The 19,335-nt window shown below is 32.2% G+C and overlaps 1 protein-coding gene across 1 annotated transcript in view; it reads left to right on the top strand.

Moving 5' to 3' along the window:
• Positions 1-14,695: 14,695 nt before the first annotated feature.
• The window catches only part of LOC142631527 (DExH-box ATP-dependent RNA helicase DExH14), a 39,089-nt gene continuing 34,449 nt past the window's right edge, over positions 14,696-19,335 (top strand). The window contains exons 1-8 of the mRNA XM_075805693.1: positions 14,696-14,962; positions 15,363-15,424; positions 15,554-15,719; positions 16,193-16,643; positions 16,755-16,820; positions 16,987-17,091; positions 17,223-17,525; positions 19,161-19,277. Of these exons, the coding sequence (XP_075661808.1) occupies positions 14,853-14,962; positions 15,363-15,424; positions 15,554-15,719; positions 16,193-16,643; positions 16,755-16,820; positions 16,987-17,091; positions 17,223-17,525; positions 19,161-19,277 (1,380 nt within the window). The 5' untranslated portion in view covers positions 14,696-14,852. The remainder of the gene's footprint in view (positions 14,963-15,362; positions 15,425-15,553; positions 15,720-16,192; positions 16,644-16,754; positions 16,821-16,986; positions 17,092-17,222; positions 17,526-19,160; positions 19,278-19,335) is intronic.

Here is a 19,335-nt window from a genome sequence, read left to right on the forward strand (position 1 = left end):
AGGGTTTATTTAAATATCGCTTATTTTATTGAAAACTGAAAATTTATTGCTTAAAATACTATAGTAAAATAATTTTTAAAATGCAAAAACATTTTTCACGCGTTTTTCAAGTGTTGGTTGGTCCATAAATAGTGTCATGGGACCAAAAAATAAATAAATAAATAAACTCAAATGTAGAAACATCTCTACGCAAACACACGCTAATTGTGTTACTCATTGGCCCTTGCATCATGACTTCCACTCTCTCCATCCAGCTAGATGGATGGAAAGTTTCACATCAAATGTGTTTAAGCACTATTCGGCACTTTGGTTGGGAAGATGAAAAATTTCAAGACTTAAAGGATTGGAAAGTGAGAGGATATAAGCTTCTATTTGTTTCATTGTAAAAATTTTCTTAAAAGACATTTTCAACATTTTATAGTGTTTTTTGTAGTTGTAAAACCTTGGTCAAACATGAAAGCATTTTATGTTGACCAGAAAACTTGGGTGGAGAAGTTGTAAAATGTTTTACTAACAAAATTTTGGCAAAACATTTTCCTAATCGATGCTTGTACATACCCCTAACCATCCCTTCTCCCTTTCTCTCACATAGAGCATGTTGATGGTGGGGCACCAAGTCGTGAGCATGATGGCACGAGGTAAGTGGTGATCATTGATGGTAGTGAGTTAGGGGTGTCATTGGGAGGCAACACTTGAGGTAATCGAGGTTGGAATGAGCTGAAAGGTTGTGCTAAGTTGAAATCTATTCAATGGGTTTGTGAGGTTCTCAATTGGCGCAAATTGGTGACGATCTAGTGGTTTTGTGTCTAGATCCAATCAGGTTTGTGTCAATTTAGTTGTCTTGTGTGTGGATTCAGTCAAATTTGCATTGATTCGGTTGTTTTGTTTGTAGACTGTTGAGATTGCATTAGTTTGGTGAGTTGTGTGTGATGGTGGATTGGTTTGTGAGATAGGAAAATATTTTCATTTGAGAAAACATTCTATCAGGCTGTGGCGTAAAACCAGTGTTTTACGCCAGCCAGTAGAATCCTGCCACGTAGACATTCTATTAAATCCCTCTCCAAACAGCTCCAACCTCACGCCCTTCATCTCAGACAAAATAGAAAACAGAAAAGCCCCTCAGACAAAAAGCTCCGAACCTCCACCACCGCCATCCTGATCACGGAGCAAAACAATTCCGAAAAAGAAAGAGTTCTCATCGCCGTGCCGTCCTTTGCTTGCCCAAACCTCCACCACACCACACACCGAAGCTCACCGCCATAGAGGTTGTCGGAGCTGTGCGTGGAGCTTGTAAAAATACCAGAGCCGCCGTGAGCCACGATCCAAAGGTTTGTTTTCATGATTTTCCCTTTTCCCCAATTTGGATTTTGAATTATTGATGGGTTTTTCTATTTTCTGGGTTTATGGGTTTTTCTGTTTTCTGAGTTTTATGGGTTCAGTACAGTTGTGTTTGGGATATTGGGTTTTGGAATTGGAGTTTAAGGGTTCTGGGTATTGCTAGTTTTGTGCTAATATTGCTCATTACTGATAGCTTGAGGTTTTGTGCTAATTTTGTGCTAATTGTGGGTTTTGTGCTAATATTATTAGTCTTTGAATTGTTATTGCTGGGTGTGATTTTGAGAAGAGAAAACATTATTGATGGGTTTTTCTGGGTTTATGGGTTTATCAAACCTGTGGATGTTTGAGGAGGCCAGGGAATATTGGGGATGTTTCTGTGTATGTTCCTGGTTTTCGGATTCCTAAACCTGTTGATTTCTCCCACTCATTGGATGATCACTTGTCCAAGAATTTAGTGGAGCGCCTATCTGCTCTGAGAACTCGTACCGATGTAATGGCTGGTCAAGAAGCTCCTACAGTTACAAGAACTAGGAGAAAAACCCAACATGGTTTGTTATAGAAAAAACTTGATATTGCTTTACTAATTGTGAGACCTCAGTTATTGAAACATTGGATAATTTTGTTGTTTGTAGGAGGTTCAACCTTAGCTGATCTTCAGCAGGCTCTCTAAGTTTTACTACAAAACTTTATGCTTGAGTTATTGTGACCTCTAATTTTGTTATTTATTTGTAAAATTTACATTGGCTATCATGTATAAACTTATAATAGAGAAACATCTAGTTCCAAATTTATAATAGAATTATTTTGGGATATTTTTTGTATATATATAAAGTTTTCTCTTTGTTCAACATTTCTGAAGAGTAATATCAAAATTTTGAACGTATTTTTATTCCTAATAGTCTTCAATGGTTTAGGGAAATTTTGTTTCATTTGGTAAGAAAATACTATACCAATTAAATTTCTCCTTATGTGATGGTTGGTCTTTCAAGCTTGGAGGCTGCTTATTCATTTTAATTTGTTTCTCTTCCTTGCCATAGATTTGTGGTAACTATAGTTGGTGTTAAGGGTCCCTCTGTTATTTTTTTTCTTTAATTTTTATTTTTGTTTACCGAACCCTTGGATCTCATTTTGTTTCAATTTTGATCTGTCTGATGACTAAGTTTTTTTGTTAAGTATAAAGCTTGCTGATTTTGCTTGGGTTTTAAAATTGGGATATTGGCTATGGCCGAATGTGCAGTGATTGAACTGAAAGTGACCTGCTTGTAGTTGGTGTGTGTATAGGTCTCTTGGCTTTGGCATTAACCGAGAGTAAGTTCCAAATTTCAGAACATTGGCTGATTTGAATGCCTAATGTGAGTTTGGTAATCATCAGGATCAAAGTTGCAACTTGAATGAGCTTTCATATGTAATTGTTTCTTATTAGGATACCCCTTTGCTTATATGGACAATAACGATAGAGATAAGTAACCACACATTTAACGGCTTTGAGTTATCAATTCTTGAGCTAAAATATTTATTTTTGTTGGAGTAGTATAAGTATTCTACTAGATTTTGTGGTGTTTGTATCCCTTCCTTTGTAGACTTTGTTAATAATTTGAATTTTAGCTTGTAATTATTTAGAGGGAGTCTATGTATGCTGCTTGTATATACTTATCCAAAAATATATATATATATATATATATATATACACACACACACACATATATGTTGCTTTTATATAGATTTTCTTGTTACTAATACAGTTTGTATCACTTGTCAAATAATAAGTTTATTAATATATATAGTTTGCTGCTGACTTGAGTTTGTATGATCTCATGCTTGAAGGTGACTACTAATCTATTCCTAGCTCTACAAAATCCAGAGAAATGTCTTCGCCCGTTTTGGAACATTGGTTGAAGACATCCAGTGGAGAGCATCACACTTCAGAAAAGTTTTTAGTTTTACAAATTCTTTATGTAATCAAGCAGCTCATGTGATAGCAAAGGAAGCTCTCAAGAGAAATTCTAAGGGAATCTGGGTGAAGGAATGCCCCCTTTTCCTTCTTAATTCTGTATAGATAGGAAAATATATGGTAGACTAGGAAGATATTGTATATTCTCTAGAACGTGTCTTGTATGCTAGAGATTTGATATTGTTTCAAAAACCTTTCAGTCGGAGGTGTCTTATATTGTACTGAGCAAGTTTGCTCCTAGTGTATAGTTTGCTTTGTTTTGAAAAACATTTCTGCTGTTTAATTAAAAAAAAAAAAAAAGGGGTTTGTATCACATGTCAAATAATGAGGCTTACAGAAGGTGCTCTTATCATCTCTTCTTGTGGTGTGGTTTTCTGATTCTCATAACTTCTTTGACATGTTAATGTTTTGTAATCTTTGACATAGGTTGTGGACAAATGCTCTAATGATTATTTATATATCAATTGGTTTGGTAATGGTGTACTAGTGTTTTGAGTATACTTTGTACATTTGAATATATGGAACTAGGATACATTTCAGGTTCATAGCTTGTTTTGAAGCAAAAGATCATAAAAAGAAAAATCTCAATGCAAATCATGAATGGAAACAACATAAGTTTTATTTTTTTGAGAGAGGTGATTGGTAGACAGCCTTACCTTACTCCTAATTTTATTTGGAGAGCCAGTCTGAGGAGTTTTTGAAGGTGGAAATACTAGTTAAGAATACTCCGTTATAATATTTTATTAACATTTTATTTGGAACTTATCAAAAAACATTTTATTTGGAACTTGTATAACTTATTTTGAGTTTTAAGTACCTGCAAAAGTTGAAATTTCTGGCTAGATTAGCTCAGAATGTCTCTGAGGTGTTGTACAAAAGACTTAAAATTAGATCCCACTTTCAGCTAGGATATGAAGGTTTAAGATATATAGTAGGGCTACTTTTCATTGTGTATCCCACTATAATTATTTGATAGAAAAGAACATTTTGTGGGTGTAGGGGATTTGGTTTGTATTTGTAGTGAATAATGAGGTTCTACATGTTATCAAGTGAGCAGCTATTATTGGCTATGTGAATTTGCCCCCTTGATGCAGTAAAACATAATGCCATCTGTGAGGATAAGCAGAAAGAGGAGGTGCAGGGGCTGTAAGGGAGATGCTTGAAATAAAATTTTGAATATAATGCATGGTGAGTGTGTATATTGTAAGTATGTGATATGGGTGAGCTAAATGAAGGTTAAGCTTGAGTTGATGGTCTCTGGTCTCTGCATGTTTGGAGTTTGGAATGAATTTGACATAATAACAACTCAATTTAGAATAAAAATTGAAATCAAGTGAACCCAATATGAAGATATCATCACACACTCATTTACACAATACATCTAAAAAAGCAGGCTCTTTCACTTAATCTGAAACACAATTACACCAAAAAAGCGTATGAGGAAACACGGTAGTGCATTGCGAAGAACGCCTGAGTACAACAGAACCATCTTCATAGGCAATATAACTTCGTGGAGAAACCCAACAGCAAATTCCCCAACAAAACCATTCTATCACATAAATACCATCATCCAAAATCTCACCCTTCAATTTAATCTCAGTAAAAAAAAGACAAATATAAGAAAGCGCATCGGACAAGTATGTAGAAGCAATAAGATTCATTTCATCAACAAGAAACATAGCATGAAAATTTAGTTGGCACAAGTACAAAAACAGAAAAATAGATATATGTTACAAACTACTAAAACAACCCCTCTCTATATGAAAGCACTAGGATTCTAGAACTCCAGTGAAGCTGATCCAATGTCGCCTTTTCCTTTGCCAACCTACTTAGGCAAAAGGGTCTGGTGGATATTCGGCAACACTCCTCCATTAGCGATAGTTACAGAACCCAGAAGCTTGCTTAGCTCCTCGTCGTTCCTCACCGCAAGCTGGATGTGCCTCGGCACAATTCTATTCTTCTTGTTGTCCCTAGCTGCATTTCCAGAAAGCTCCAGTACCCGAATACACATGCCAAAATCAAAGCCACATTAATAATCCAAACCCATTAAAAATAAGACAAATATTTTGGTAATGAAAGGAGATTAAAATGAATTATCCAAACCAATTTTTTGTAAAAAACGAGATTGATATAAATCCAAAAAAGGTTGATTTCACTTCAGAAAATCCAAATACCTCATGTCCCCAATCATTTCAAAAATTTCATAAAAGCTTGAAAATTTATTGAATTGAATCCAATTAAGCAAGACAACACTTCCAATTCAAGAAAAGAAATCCTAATTTAATAAATGAACCCATGAAATCAAAACCCAAAAATCCCCCAATTTCAATCTTAAGAAATCAAGACCATGCAACGAAAAACCCAGAAAAATCAAAACCCTAGTTTCAACCAAAAGCCCCCAATTTGAAAACTTTGATCTCAAAAATCAACTACGCAAAAACAATCAAACCCAAATAATACTCATTTCCGTCAAAATAAAAATCAAAACCCAATTAACCCATAAGCCCAGAAAATAGAAAAACCCATCAATAATTCGAAATCCAAATTGGGGAAAAGGGAAAATCATGAAAACAAACCTTTGGACCATGGCTCACGGTGGCTCCGGTATGTTTCCAAGCTCCACGCACAGCTCCGACGACCTCTGTGGCGGTGAGCTTTGGTGTGTGGTGTGGTGGAGGTTTGGGCAAGCAAAGGACGGCACGGCGGCGAGAACTCTTTCTTCTTCGGAATTGTTTTGCTCCGGCGATCAAGCTGGCGGTGGGGGAGGTTTGGAGCTTTTTGTCTGAGGGGTTTTTCTGTTTTCTGTTTTGGCGTGAGGTTGGAGCTGTTTGGAGAGGGATTTAATAGAATGTCTACGTGGCAGGATTCTGTTGGCTGGCGTAAAACACTGGTTTTACGCCACAGCCTGATAGAATGTTTTCTCTTTTCATTTTACGCCACACCAATGACCAAATGCCTGAAATTATTTTTTCAAAGCATTCTCACAAATGCAATCAAACATCGGAAAATAAAACATTTTCATTAAGAAAATTTTGCATTATAAAACATTTTGCAACTAAACAAATGGAGTTTAAGATATTTGTGTTTTCTATCATATGTGTGTTTTCTATCATATGTGTTTAGTAGAGAGGATGGAAACATGAAATGATAGAGAGTAAATTACTATTATGCACTTATTTTAAAAGTACAAATATGGGAAAGTCGGGGGTAGTTTTGTACTTTTATTCCCAATGTCATTTACTTACCCTTTTTCTTCCTAAATTTGAAGGGAAAAAATAGTGGGTCTCAGTGAAAAACTTCATCCACCCCAATTCTTTTCCTCTCATTTTCCATTCTAACCAAACAATATAAAATGTATTATATTACACTAAATGTCTACTTAACCAATCAAACGCTCGAACTATTACTAACTTTTGTTTTTTCTTGAATCACTAACATAAATAATAAACTAAATGTCTAATTATTGTTTAGTTTTGGGTTGGACTACTTTGTGATTAGGGTATGCAAGATTTCAACTAAAGAGTGCAAAAATATTCTTAAGGATAAAATAAACAAATAATAAGTATTATATATGTAAATTTTGTTAAGTCAGGGGGCTCACAGTAAGTGCCACTGCCCCCTGGATCCTAGACCTAGTTTGTTTAGCTTGTGGTTTGTGGCTGTGCAGTAAAAGTCTCTTATACATGTTATATAATAAGAATTAAGATGAGTATATATTCTTCCAAAGGGCAACATCAATTTCTTATGCAAATAACGAGAAAACTTTCTAATAGGAAAGGCGAAAGTTTTTATCTGGTGATCCTATAGATTAGAAAATATACGAACACGTGTCCATTTTAGGACATGTGTTATGTTTACAGTACAAAAACACTGAACTTAATCCAAATTATATGGAAAGAGATGATGACATTCCTATGAACAATATTATCACAACGTAAAGATTAAGTTCGAGGGTTTGAATTATTGACTTGCTTTGGATTCTTCATACGACACGATGGCAAATTATTAGAGTTATATATTTAATATCATTAATTTGAACTTTATCTTAAATAAACAATGAGATAAATGTTTCTAAAAAAAATTGAGATAAATGTTGAATATTTTTGTTAGGAATCAATATTATATATTAATAGACAAAGCTTAGAGAAAATATAATTTGATTTTAATTTGATTCTCAATTTTGCGTTACATTTCCCATTTAAATTTAAATTTTGTGCCAAGTGAATTATTGAACGTAAAAATTGAAGAGTCTAAATTCAATTAGATTCTAAATTGGATTTCAATTGGAGTCCAATTTTTCACCACGTGTCAATTTATTTTTTAATTTTTGTGGTAAGTGAATTATTGAGAGAAAAAACCTAAGAGTCTAAATTCAATTAGATTCTAAATTGGATTTCAATTGGAGTCCAATTTTGCACTACGTGTCCATTTATTTTTTAATTTTTGTGGTAAGTGAATTATTGAGAAAAAAAACCTAAGATTCTAAATTCAATTAAATTCTAAATTATATATATAATGAGAAACCATTACATATTTTAGAAATATATAGTTTAAAAAAAATGTAAGCTAATATTATGTATAATTTAAATCTCTTCTAAAAAAATGTATAATTGTAATTGTCTTTAATTGTATTTAAGTATATGCAGAGGGCTACGTACATATAAATATATATATATATATATATATATATACATATATCTATATATATAAAGCTGAAAGAAAATTTAATTAGATTTTAAATTGGAATTCGATTAGAGTCCAATTTTGCGTTACGCGTCTCATCTAATTTAAATTTTTAAATTTTTGTGCCAAATTAATTAATCAGTTTTTATTTTAATTTTGTGCAAAGTGAATTATTGAGTGTAAAAATCGAAGAGTTCAAATCCAATTAGATTTTAAATTGGATTTCAATTTGAGTCCAATTTTCCGCCACATGTCCATTTAATTTTTAATTTTTGTAGTAAGTGAATTATTGAAAGAAAAAACGGAAGAGTCTAAATTCAATTAAATTCTAAATCACACCCCACGCGCGGGCACACACACACACACACATATATATAATGAGAAACTATTACATATTTTAGAAATGTTTGCTTTAAAAAAAATGTGTAAGCTAATATTATGTATAATTAGCATGTAACCCATGCAAATGCATGGATGCATTTAAAATTAAACACAATTTTTATCATAAAAATATAAATAATTATTCAAATTATTAAAAAAATACTATGTAACACATGTATACATATGGATACATTTAAAATTAGATACAAATTTTATCATAAAATATAATTTTTTTTAAAGTAAATAATTAGTCACATATTAAAATTCTTACCTAAAATTATTTATGATCTTTTTAAAAAATTTTAATAAAATAAAACATGTCGTGATCTTTGTTGTGTGATTTTTTTATTGAATATAATGATTGTATTTTATTTTAATAGTTCATTAATATTAAATTTTTAATATTTTGCACATATTAACTCACTTGGCACAAAGATTAAAAAACTTAAGTGGACACATGACACAAACTTAATTAGATAATTATGGTGCGATCTCCACATAAATTTAGACACATAACGCAAAGTTGGATTCTAATTTCAAATTCTAATATATATATATATATATATATATATATATATATATATATATATATATATATATATATATATTAATAAGCAAACTAGAGAAAATATAATTAGATTTCAAATTGGAATTCAATTAGAGTCCAATTTTGCCTTACGTGTCCCATCTAATCTAAATTTTTAAATTTTTGTGACAAGTTAGTTAACCAGTGTAAAAATTAGAATTCAATCAGAGTTTAATTTTGCGTCACGTGTCTTATTTAATATAAGTTTTTTAATTTTTGTGTCGAGTGAGTTAATTCAACTAACTTGTAACCCTATGTATATACATAAATATACTTAAAAGATATATATTAAGATGCATAGTATAATTCTTACTTGTATAATTTAAATATTATTGATAGTCATTATTATTTTTTAAAACTTTTTAGAAAAGCTTGTAAGAATATTATTAGATAAAAAATGTAAATTGTCAATTTTTTTTAAAAATCTATTCATTAATTATACACTTTTTGGTTTTTGTATGCAATGACTCACTTGATGAATATTTATAATGTGATCCCACATTTGACTCAAAAATTAAGAAATAAAAATATCTCTAAAGATAAATAATTTATGACATATGGCGCAAAAATTAAAAAATTTCAATTACACTCTAAGCAATATTACACAACTCAATAACTTGTTATTGAATTAATACTTTGAAAATCCAACCGTTGAATTACATGTTCTATATGTTATTTACATGCATACCAATTTTCATATCAATCGGATGTTATTTACCATTTGATCAATAAATTCAACTTTTATGTATTATTTTAAACCACAAAAACTTGAATTTTAACAATTGATTGATGACATGACAATTAATCTTTGATTACCTTAAAATTTTGCAAGTATTAAGAATATACAATGATAATGTAATCTAACGGTGGATTTATCAATATTTGCATTTAATTAAAAAACATTGAATGGTGTAATATTGCTTAAAGTTACACCAAATGTAACTTGAACCCAACCCTCTATATATATGTATATATAGATGACTTATAAACTTGAATTGTTTTTAATTCTATAAAAAAGAAAGGCTCATAAATATAAAATCATTCAAAAATTATGTTTTTTATGGTTTACTTATATTAGACTCCTCTTTTTTACATTAAATTAACTAATTTGACACAAAAATAAAAAAAACTTAGATTAAATGGGACACATGTCGCAAAATTAAACTTTAATTAAAATATAATTTTTACATTAAATTAACTCACTTGGCACAAAAATTTAAAAACTTATATTAAATGGGACACGTGGCGCACAATTAAACTCTAGTTGAATTTCAATTTGAAATCTAATTGTATTTTCTCTTAGCTTAACCTATTATTATATATATAGACTAGCTTGTAACCACATGCATATGTATTGATACACTTAAAGATATACAATAAAAAGTATAATATAATTCCTATATATATAATTTAAATACTATTGATAGTTATTTTTATATTTTGTTGACTCTTTAAAAAATTTTGTAAGAATATTATTGTAGTGGTACACTCATGGTTGCTCCAGAAGCTTATAAACCATGAGTGGGAGGGTTCTCTAACCAATGTGGGACTTGGTGTCAAGCCTGCGATTACAAGCCCAGCCCTTGGTCCAGGTGAAAATTCTGCCTGCACTCGGGGACGAGGACAAAACCGTGAGGGACTGGCTCCCCAAAGCGGACAATAACCGATTAATTGGGGAAGTGACCTCACATTAAAAGGGCTCGGACTTATCCGCTTTGGGGAGTCAGTCCCTCATGGTTTAATCTCAGGCGACATGGGCACGTACGGATCTTCACCCTTTGGGGGCTTTACACCGCAGTCCCACATCGGCAAGAAATCCCTCCCACTCATGGTTTATAAGCTTCTAGAGCGACCATGAGTGGGAGTAGTAGTGGTACACTCATGATCGCTCCAGAAGCTTATAAACCATGAGTGGGAGGGATTTCTTGCCGATGTGGGACTGCGGTATAAAGCCCCCAGATGGTGAAGATCCGTACGTGCCCATGTCGCCTGAGATTAAACCGTGAGGGACTGGCTTCCCAAAGCGGATAAGTCCGATTAGTGTCCTCACAATTATTAGGCACAAAATGTAATTTGTCCCCTTTTTTTTTAATTGTGAAACACTTTTTTTTACTATTAATTTATTATAGACTTTTTGGGTTTTGTACTCTTTTTTTTTTTTTTTTTAGAATGAGGGTTTTGTACTTAATTACTCACTTTGATGAATATTTATGATGTGGTCTCACATTTGATTCTAAAATTAAAAAATAAAACTTTTTAAAAATAAATAATTTATGACTCATAACGCAAAATTGAAACTCTAATTTAGAATTCTAATTTGAATTTCTCTTAACTTCACATATTATTATATATATAGATATACAGACTAGTCGCAGACTCGTGCGACCATACACGACCTATTTTCGATCTCTTTCCTACCTGGGAAGGTGGATCAAAGAAAGGTAGCTTGCCTCTCTCCTGGACTGATGGCGGCTTATGTAGCAGTTGGCCTTCCTACTAGAATGCCTCCTTGGAAAAAGAGCCCATTTTCTAGTAAGGGCGCAGGAAGCAAAAAAACTTGTGGGAATGATGTTTTCTTCTCTGTTTTCTCGATGCGTGAGAATATATAATTATTTTATAATAGAGTATAATGTATAATTTATTCTCTAAAAATTATTGAAAATATTTTGTTCTCCTTAAAAATCGAACTATTTTTAAAAGTATTATCCATTTTTGTTCTATTATTTTGGGTTTTTTTAATAACTAAATCATGAAATCAATAAAGAATCAAAAACCAAAAATAATGTCTATATATATCTATAATATATATAATAATTGATGTTTTGAAAAAACTTTATTTTTTCTCTTAAAGTTCCTTAGAAGTGTCTCTGGTCACTTAAGAAATCTTTATTGTCAAACTCTCATCTATCTAGGTCAAAGATCCTAAACCCTGCAAGAATCAAATTCCACATTTAGTATTATCAAAATCAGATAAAAATTAAACTCACAATCATGTTTTGAGATTTTCTATTTCGTCGTGACCAAAGTTTTGAGGTAGATTTTTTGTTATCTATTGGACTGCAAGATCAAATTATTATGTGCTACACATAATAAGAAAATGTGTGCTAAACATAATATTTGTCGAAGCCAAACAAAAATTGGGGAAGGTCCCACAACAAAAAATAATCATTGAGTCAACAAATTCGAAAGCAGTAATTGGAGTATAATTACAGTATATACTCTATTGTTGTTTTAAAACTATCAGAAATAAATACATTAAACTTTGGTTTTCTTTTCTTTTCTTTTTATTTTTTGTTACATACAGTTAAACAAATGTCAAATGTAAGAAAACTAAAATGTCAAAGATAAACAAATTGAACGGGAAAAAGACAAATATAAAATAAAAATTGTACAACATGAATATGAAGTAAAAAGTTGTTGTAGTGGTTTATAATTCTTGAAAACCCTTCTCATAATCGACAAATCAACCCTAGCCACCCATAGTCCCAAAGTGGTCACATTGTCGGCAACCCACAAAAAAACATATCATCCACAAACTTTAGAAATCCAATGAAAAAACCGAAGTTAGGGGAAAAGAAAAAATAAGAAGGGAAATAACACACCTCAAAGGGACTTCCAAATCTAATGCCACTTTGGCAACTTTTGCAGAGGTAGAGAGAACATCTGGAAATTTATAATGTTAAAAACAACATTTTTAATCACATGAGTGGCAATTGAAGGGTTTAAACTTCAAAAGAGCGAAACGGTTTTGAAGGAAAAAATGAAGAGTTGAGAGTTTGAAGAAGGCTAAATTAATGGTGAGTTGGATTTAATGAGTTAAATAATGTATAAGATTGTTCATAGTGAGTTGGATTTACTGAGTTATATAATATATAAAGTTGTACTATTTTTTATATATATTAATATTGTTTAAAAAACGAAGGAAAAAAAGGTGACACGGTCGATGATGTTGCTCAACTGGAGTGTAATAACAATAAATATTACTAAACTTCAGCTTTTAAATATATATAGATTTTGTGCCACGTGTCCTATCTAATCTAAATTTTTGAATTTTTTGTGCCAAGTCAGTTATCCAGTGTAAAAATTAGAATTTAATTAGACTTCAATTTGCGCTACGTGTCTTATCTAATGTAAGTTTTTTAATTTTTGTGCCAGGTGAGGTAATCTACTAGCTTGTAACCCCATGCATATGTATAAATATACTCAAAAGATATATATGTTAAAATGCATAGTATAATTCTTACATATATAATTTAAATATTATTGACAATTGCTCTTATATTTTTTTTTTAACTCTTGAAAAAGTCTTGTAAGAATATTACTATTAGATAGAAAATGTAAATTGTCAATTTTTTAATTTTAAAATGTTTTTTATATTAATTAATTATAAACTCTTTGGTTTTTGTACATAATAATTTACTTGGATGGATATTTATGATGCGCTCACACATTTGATTCAAAAATTAAGAAATAAAACTCTTTCTAAAAATAAATTATTTATGACACATGGCGCAAAATTGGACTTCAATTGTAGAATCATAAATATATATATATATATGTAAAGCTGAGAGAAAATCCAATTAGATTTTAGATTGGAATTCAATTAGAGTTTAATTTTGTGCCACGTGTTTCATCTAATCTGAGTTTTTAAATTTTTGTGCCAAGTTAGTTAATTCAGTGTAAAAATTGGAATTCAATTAGAGTATAATTTTGCGTCATATGTCTCATCTAATGTAAGTTTTTTTTTGTACCAAGTAAGTTAATTCAATGTAGAAAACGAGGAATTCAATATAAGTAAACCATAAAAAACCTAATCACACACACACACACAACCAATGCTTAGAAAAAAATTAACTAGATTCAAAATTGAATTTTGCTTTTGTAAGTTTTCCATACAAATTAGATTTTTGTTGTTATTTTTTCCTTGAACTAATGAACATATTTTTTTATACTATTTTATTTAGATATTTTGTATGCTAGAATCTTGAACGTAACAAATTGTAATTGAGCTGAACAATCTCATGCACCTATTCCCATTCAATTTAGGAGATATTATTGGATGAATTTATTATTTTATTTTGTATTGTATTTAGTAGAATTTTACGGATAGTAATTATGAATTGATATTGTATATGTAGTATCCAATAGCAATTTTTAAAATTATATACATAATAGCAATGTAATAAGAAAATTGGCATAACCAATATCATAAAAATTGAAAGAAAAAACTACTTCAGTACCTCCAAATGTTCTGATTGAACTAATATCTTATATGTTTTATAACCCAACCTAACATCAATATTACCACTACAATTTATAATTCTCATACTAATAATATTAATAGAAGCGCGCCAAGAATTTTATAATTCAACTAATACTTCTGGGTATGTAATAGACACATTCAAAATTCAAATTTATCTTCCCTTAACTATCAAATTATCTCCCTCTCACACACACATATTGACAACTGCGCACCCAAGTGCAAAGACTTCCCAAAATTTAGGTGCATAATGTAAACTACGAATTGAATTAAAAAAATTTACCAAAAAAAAAAAAGAATTAAAATGCACAGTTTAAAAATATAATGTGATAAATTTGAAATTAAAAAGAAATATTGGAGATATTTGCTAATAATTATGGAGATTTAAAATCAAATTGAAGTTTGGGCATTTGGGGTGTCGTCTGATTGAAAACGGCATGCCATCTTTGCCGTTTTGCCATGCCTCACACCTATAAATACGAAACACACCTACGACTTCTTCTTCAACCTCTCGCTCCGGCGACAAAAATTGCACCAAGAAAGAAACGTTTCAAGAATTTCAGAAAAAACCTTCGCACAAAGATCTTCTCCGAGAAGAAACGCTTTCTAGGGTTTCAGAAAAGTTTAAACCTCCACACGCAAAATCGGCAAGAATGTTGGTCCAACTTCCCCGCTTGACTAACTCTCTGAGAAACCCCTTCGATGTCGATCAGGCCTATCTCCATCGGAAAGTCATCCTCGAGAACCTCAACAAGCCTCGGAAGTAACCATTCCTCTCAATTCATTTTCATTCTTCGTCTATTCTCTGTTTGGTTGCCAAGAAAATCATAGGAAAGTATGGGAAACCAGAATTCTGAGTCCTAAATTGTTTTTTAAATAATTGATAAAGAACAAGAACAATAACAAGATAAAATTATCTTTTTAAATCTTTTCAAGTGAGGTTAGTACAGTTTGGAAAATTTTACCAAATTTAAGGCACAGGGTTTAAAATGTTATGTAATCTTGATTTTCTTCTGCTTTCTTGGCAAACAAACGGAGAGGTAACGCTTTATAGGGTCTATGACATTGATTGCCACGTTCATTTCAAGCATTTCTTTAGTTCTTATTGTTTTATGCTTGATATTATGAAAAATAATTATTTGAATTTTGAACTGTATGATTAGTTCTGCGAGCACAATTGATGAATCTGAACTTGCACGGAAAATTGTATATCAATGGGAAGAAGGTATTTTTTTAAATGCTTATATATTACTCAATGTATATGTGTATGTATGTATCTTTGTGTGGATGTATTTATTTATTTCTCATTGAATTTGTTATGATGTTCCTCTGTTAATGCAAATATGTGGAGCAGCTTCTTTTGAAGTTCGACAAGCATATAAACAGTTCATTGTGGCGGTAGTGGAGTTGATTGATGGAGAAGTGCCCTCTGAAGCGTTTCGTGAGGTGGCACTCACTGCTTATCGTCTTTTTGGTCCAGTGGAGGAGGACAATGTTGATAGAAATATTGCTGAGAAGAAGTAAGAGTTAGATGTCCTTTTTTATTTTTTATTTTTATGTTCTTTCTGTTCAAATTGAAAATAAAATCACATTATGAAATGTCATTTGCAATGTGGTAAGCGGCATGTTGGTTTAATTATGATTTTCACCAATGAGCTCTAGCTCAAATGACACCTCCTCTCTTTATAAGAGCAAGGTGAAGGGTGAGGTTGGTTCAAAGTGTGTAATTTATGAATAACACAAAACAGAGTTGGTTTAACTATAATTGTCGTGAACTATATTGGTGAAGAATTTGCATAATCTGAGATAAAAATGGTGACACATTAAGCATAAATTGCAGCCCAGAAGTAAAAATTCATAAAAACAGATACTAGTTTCCAAATGAAATACACCATGGTGCATGAATAGTCCCCTTCATTTGGTTTATCTTAAATGTAGATTGAGTGTGTAACTTGAGCTAGTAGTGATTACAGTTAGTGATTCTGAAATGCAGGTTGGACTTGCAAAAACTTCTTGGTCACATGGTTTCTGATGCTAACCTGCGGAGAGTTGCCTCTCTAGCTCAAAATCTTTTTAGATTGCAGCCTAGTGACCATGGGCCTCCACTTGTTTCAGAGTGGCATGTAAATGGGAGTGGCGATGATATAGAATTTGGAGCTGACCTCGTTTTTCAAGCACCTGCTCGGTTTCTGGTAGATGTTTCTTTGGAGGATGGGGAATTATTGGGTGAGGAAAGGACTGTGCCTTCTTTGTTTCATGAAGGCTGGTATGAACATGACAGCTCTCCACATTACCCTTCTGCTTCTGATGGGGGAAACTATAATTTGAGTTGGTTAAGAGATGCATGCGACCGGATAGTTGGGGGAAGTACTTCACTGCTTTCACGCGACGAACTGGCAATGGCCATTTGCCGGGTGCTTGATTCAGACAAACCTGGCGAGGCGGTATCAATAATTATTCTTATTTTGGCTTTACGAGTGTAGTTTTTGAGCATGCATGTGAAGAAAATAGGTTTTTGACGATTTAAAATATCTTTATCTTGACTTTTTGTGAAGATTGCTGGTGATCTGTTGGATCTTGTTGGGGATAGTGCATTCGAGACTGTTCAAGAACTTGTATCGGTAAGAATATGAACTGTTCTTATTGATTCATGAATTTGTCTTGCAACATCTGTCCCCCCATCAAAAGAAATTCATATTGCAATAGTCTTGAACAATGGATGGCATAATGTTGAAATTTAATCTGGAATTTTCCTGACGGCGGTTTAAATATTCTTTCTTTTTCCAGCATCGGAAGGAACTTGTTGATGCTATCCATCATGGTAAGCTTGTACTGAAATCTGACAAAACGACTTCGAATACGCAATCACGAATGCCGAGTTATGGTACTCAGGTACCATCTCAATTTTGTATGAAAAAAATCTATCAAATCTCTGTGTGAAGAGAAAAAACTGTTCTTATTAATCTATAATTCATTGAAAGGTTAGATTTGTCATCAATTCTTTGCTTCCACCTCTGTTTTAGGTTACAGTTCAAACAGAATCTGAAAGGCAAATTGATAAACTTCGGCGCAAGGAGGAAAAAAGGCATAGACGAGGAACAGAATATGGGGTTGAGAGTGACTTGTCTGCTGCAAATTTTTCTTCTTTACTTCAAGCAAGTGAAAGGAAAAGTCCATTTGATGATCTGATTGGATCTGGCCCAGGACCCCTCTCACTTGCAGTTACTGCTCTTCCTCAAGGAACTGTCAGGAAGCATTATAAGGGCTATGAGGAGGTCATCATCCCCCCATTGCCAACTGCAGAAATGAAACCTGGAGAGAAACTGGTACCTCTCTTTTGTTGTGTTATACATTCATATTCATCATAGTAAATCATCAATATCTTTTTATTGGGTGATCTCTTGACCTTTGTGCTTTAAATTGATGACTTTGAGACGCTAATTGATAAGAGAGCAAGATTCTGGGAAAAGAAAAATATAGAACATTTTAAGGTACATGGGAAGATTTGATAATGAGCAAGTTGTGTGGCAAATTGCTGTAAGTGAGAAAAAATCTGGTTGAGATATGCTTGTTATTATTCTTACTGTACATTACTAAGGTGTTTGTTGTTTGTATGTGTGTGTATATACATATAATTTTTAAAGAATTTGTCTAAAACCAAAATCTATTGTGTTCACTTAATACCTTTTTAATCCTGTTTGCCTGTTTGCATGGTGCTCTCTCTCTCCCTCTTTCTCTCTCTTGCTGTGTCTTTTGGACACTTTGAGATTCTATATTTCTACTGGAAGTAGTTGCAACCAAATCTGCATTTGAATTAATGTAATGTGATTTGATATGGGAAAAGTTTTTTCATTGATTTGTGGCATTGATAAGCACTTGATTTATCATTATTTTACTTGTAATTATGGGCCAAGTGGTTGGATAATTATGATAAAACACGTCAATCATTTCCTGTTCTGTATAACACTATAGCTTACTCATATCAAATGACATTGGTACTGGATGAGTATAAAATCTTCCTTGTGAGTTGTAAAATGCTTGTTGGGGGAGGGAGGCATTATCAGAGGATACAGTGAAAAGAAGGAATCCCTTTGTATGCATCAGATCTGGACCTCTGAATTTGAACTTCTTAGAGCATGACCCTACATTATACAGAGCTCCTTATGGGATATAAATGGTATCGCTTTATGAATATGCAGATTCTTTAATAAAGAATTAAAGATTGGCACACTTTGTTAAGAAGCGCGGTCAAGAGCAAAAATTGCTGTGCAATTTCTACATTTTGTAATAAAAAACATAAGAAATTAATTGCCAAGAGTCTTGTCGCTCAATGGCATTGTTTGGTCTCCTTTAAAGCTTAAAACCCCCCTCCCCACTTGTTGTAACAATTGAATTATCAAAAAATATAAGAAACTGACTTTTGCCATTTGTGACAGCACTAAAATATTGTCTGACCTGACTTGTTTACCTCATAGAAACTTCCCCTTTTCTTTTCTCTTTGACATTAACTGAAGACAGGCTTTAAGATATAAATGATTAATTTACACTAGTCAATGAGCTCTAGCTCAAATAGCACTTCCTCCTCCCACAATAATGGTATGGAGCCCACAATAATGGGATGGAGGGTGGGGTTGTGGGATCAAGATCCAGCAGGTGTGTAAAACAAAATAAAAAAACTGATTAATTTACGCTACTTTTCATCTATAAGCTTGTAGATACTACTCTCTTTTGGAGAACTTTATGTAAGATAGAATGCTTTGTTGCCTTGCAATGGTCATTTGACCATATTTCGTTGCAGCATAGAGATTGTGACAAATTAGAGTTCTCTTTTTGGATAAGTCTATCTTGCTGTTTTTAATAACCAATTGGGTTGCTATTGCTACTCTATTATTACTTCTAGTTGTCATTTGTTCATGTTGATTTTTCTCTTCATTTTGTGTAAAACTATCATATGCTGTCAGATTGAGATAAAGGAATTAGATGACTTCGCACAAGCTGCTTTTCGTGGCTACAAATCTCTGAACCGCATCCAGAGCCGGATATTTCAAACAGTTTATTACACTAATGAGAATATACTAGTGAGTCATCGAATTTTAGTAACAGGAACACCTTAATAGTAAAAGTGCTGCTTTTAAT

Source organism: Castanea sativa, chromosome 4 (genome assembly GCF_040712315.1).
Source record: "Castanea sativa cultivar Marrone di Chiusa Pesio chromosome 4, ASM4071231v1".
Classification (NCBI taxonomy): domain Eukaryota; kingdom Viridiplantae; phylum Streptophyta; class Magnoliopsida; order Fagales; family Fagaceae; genus Castanea; species Castanea sativa.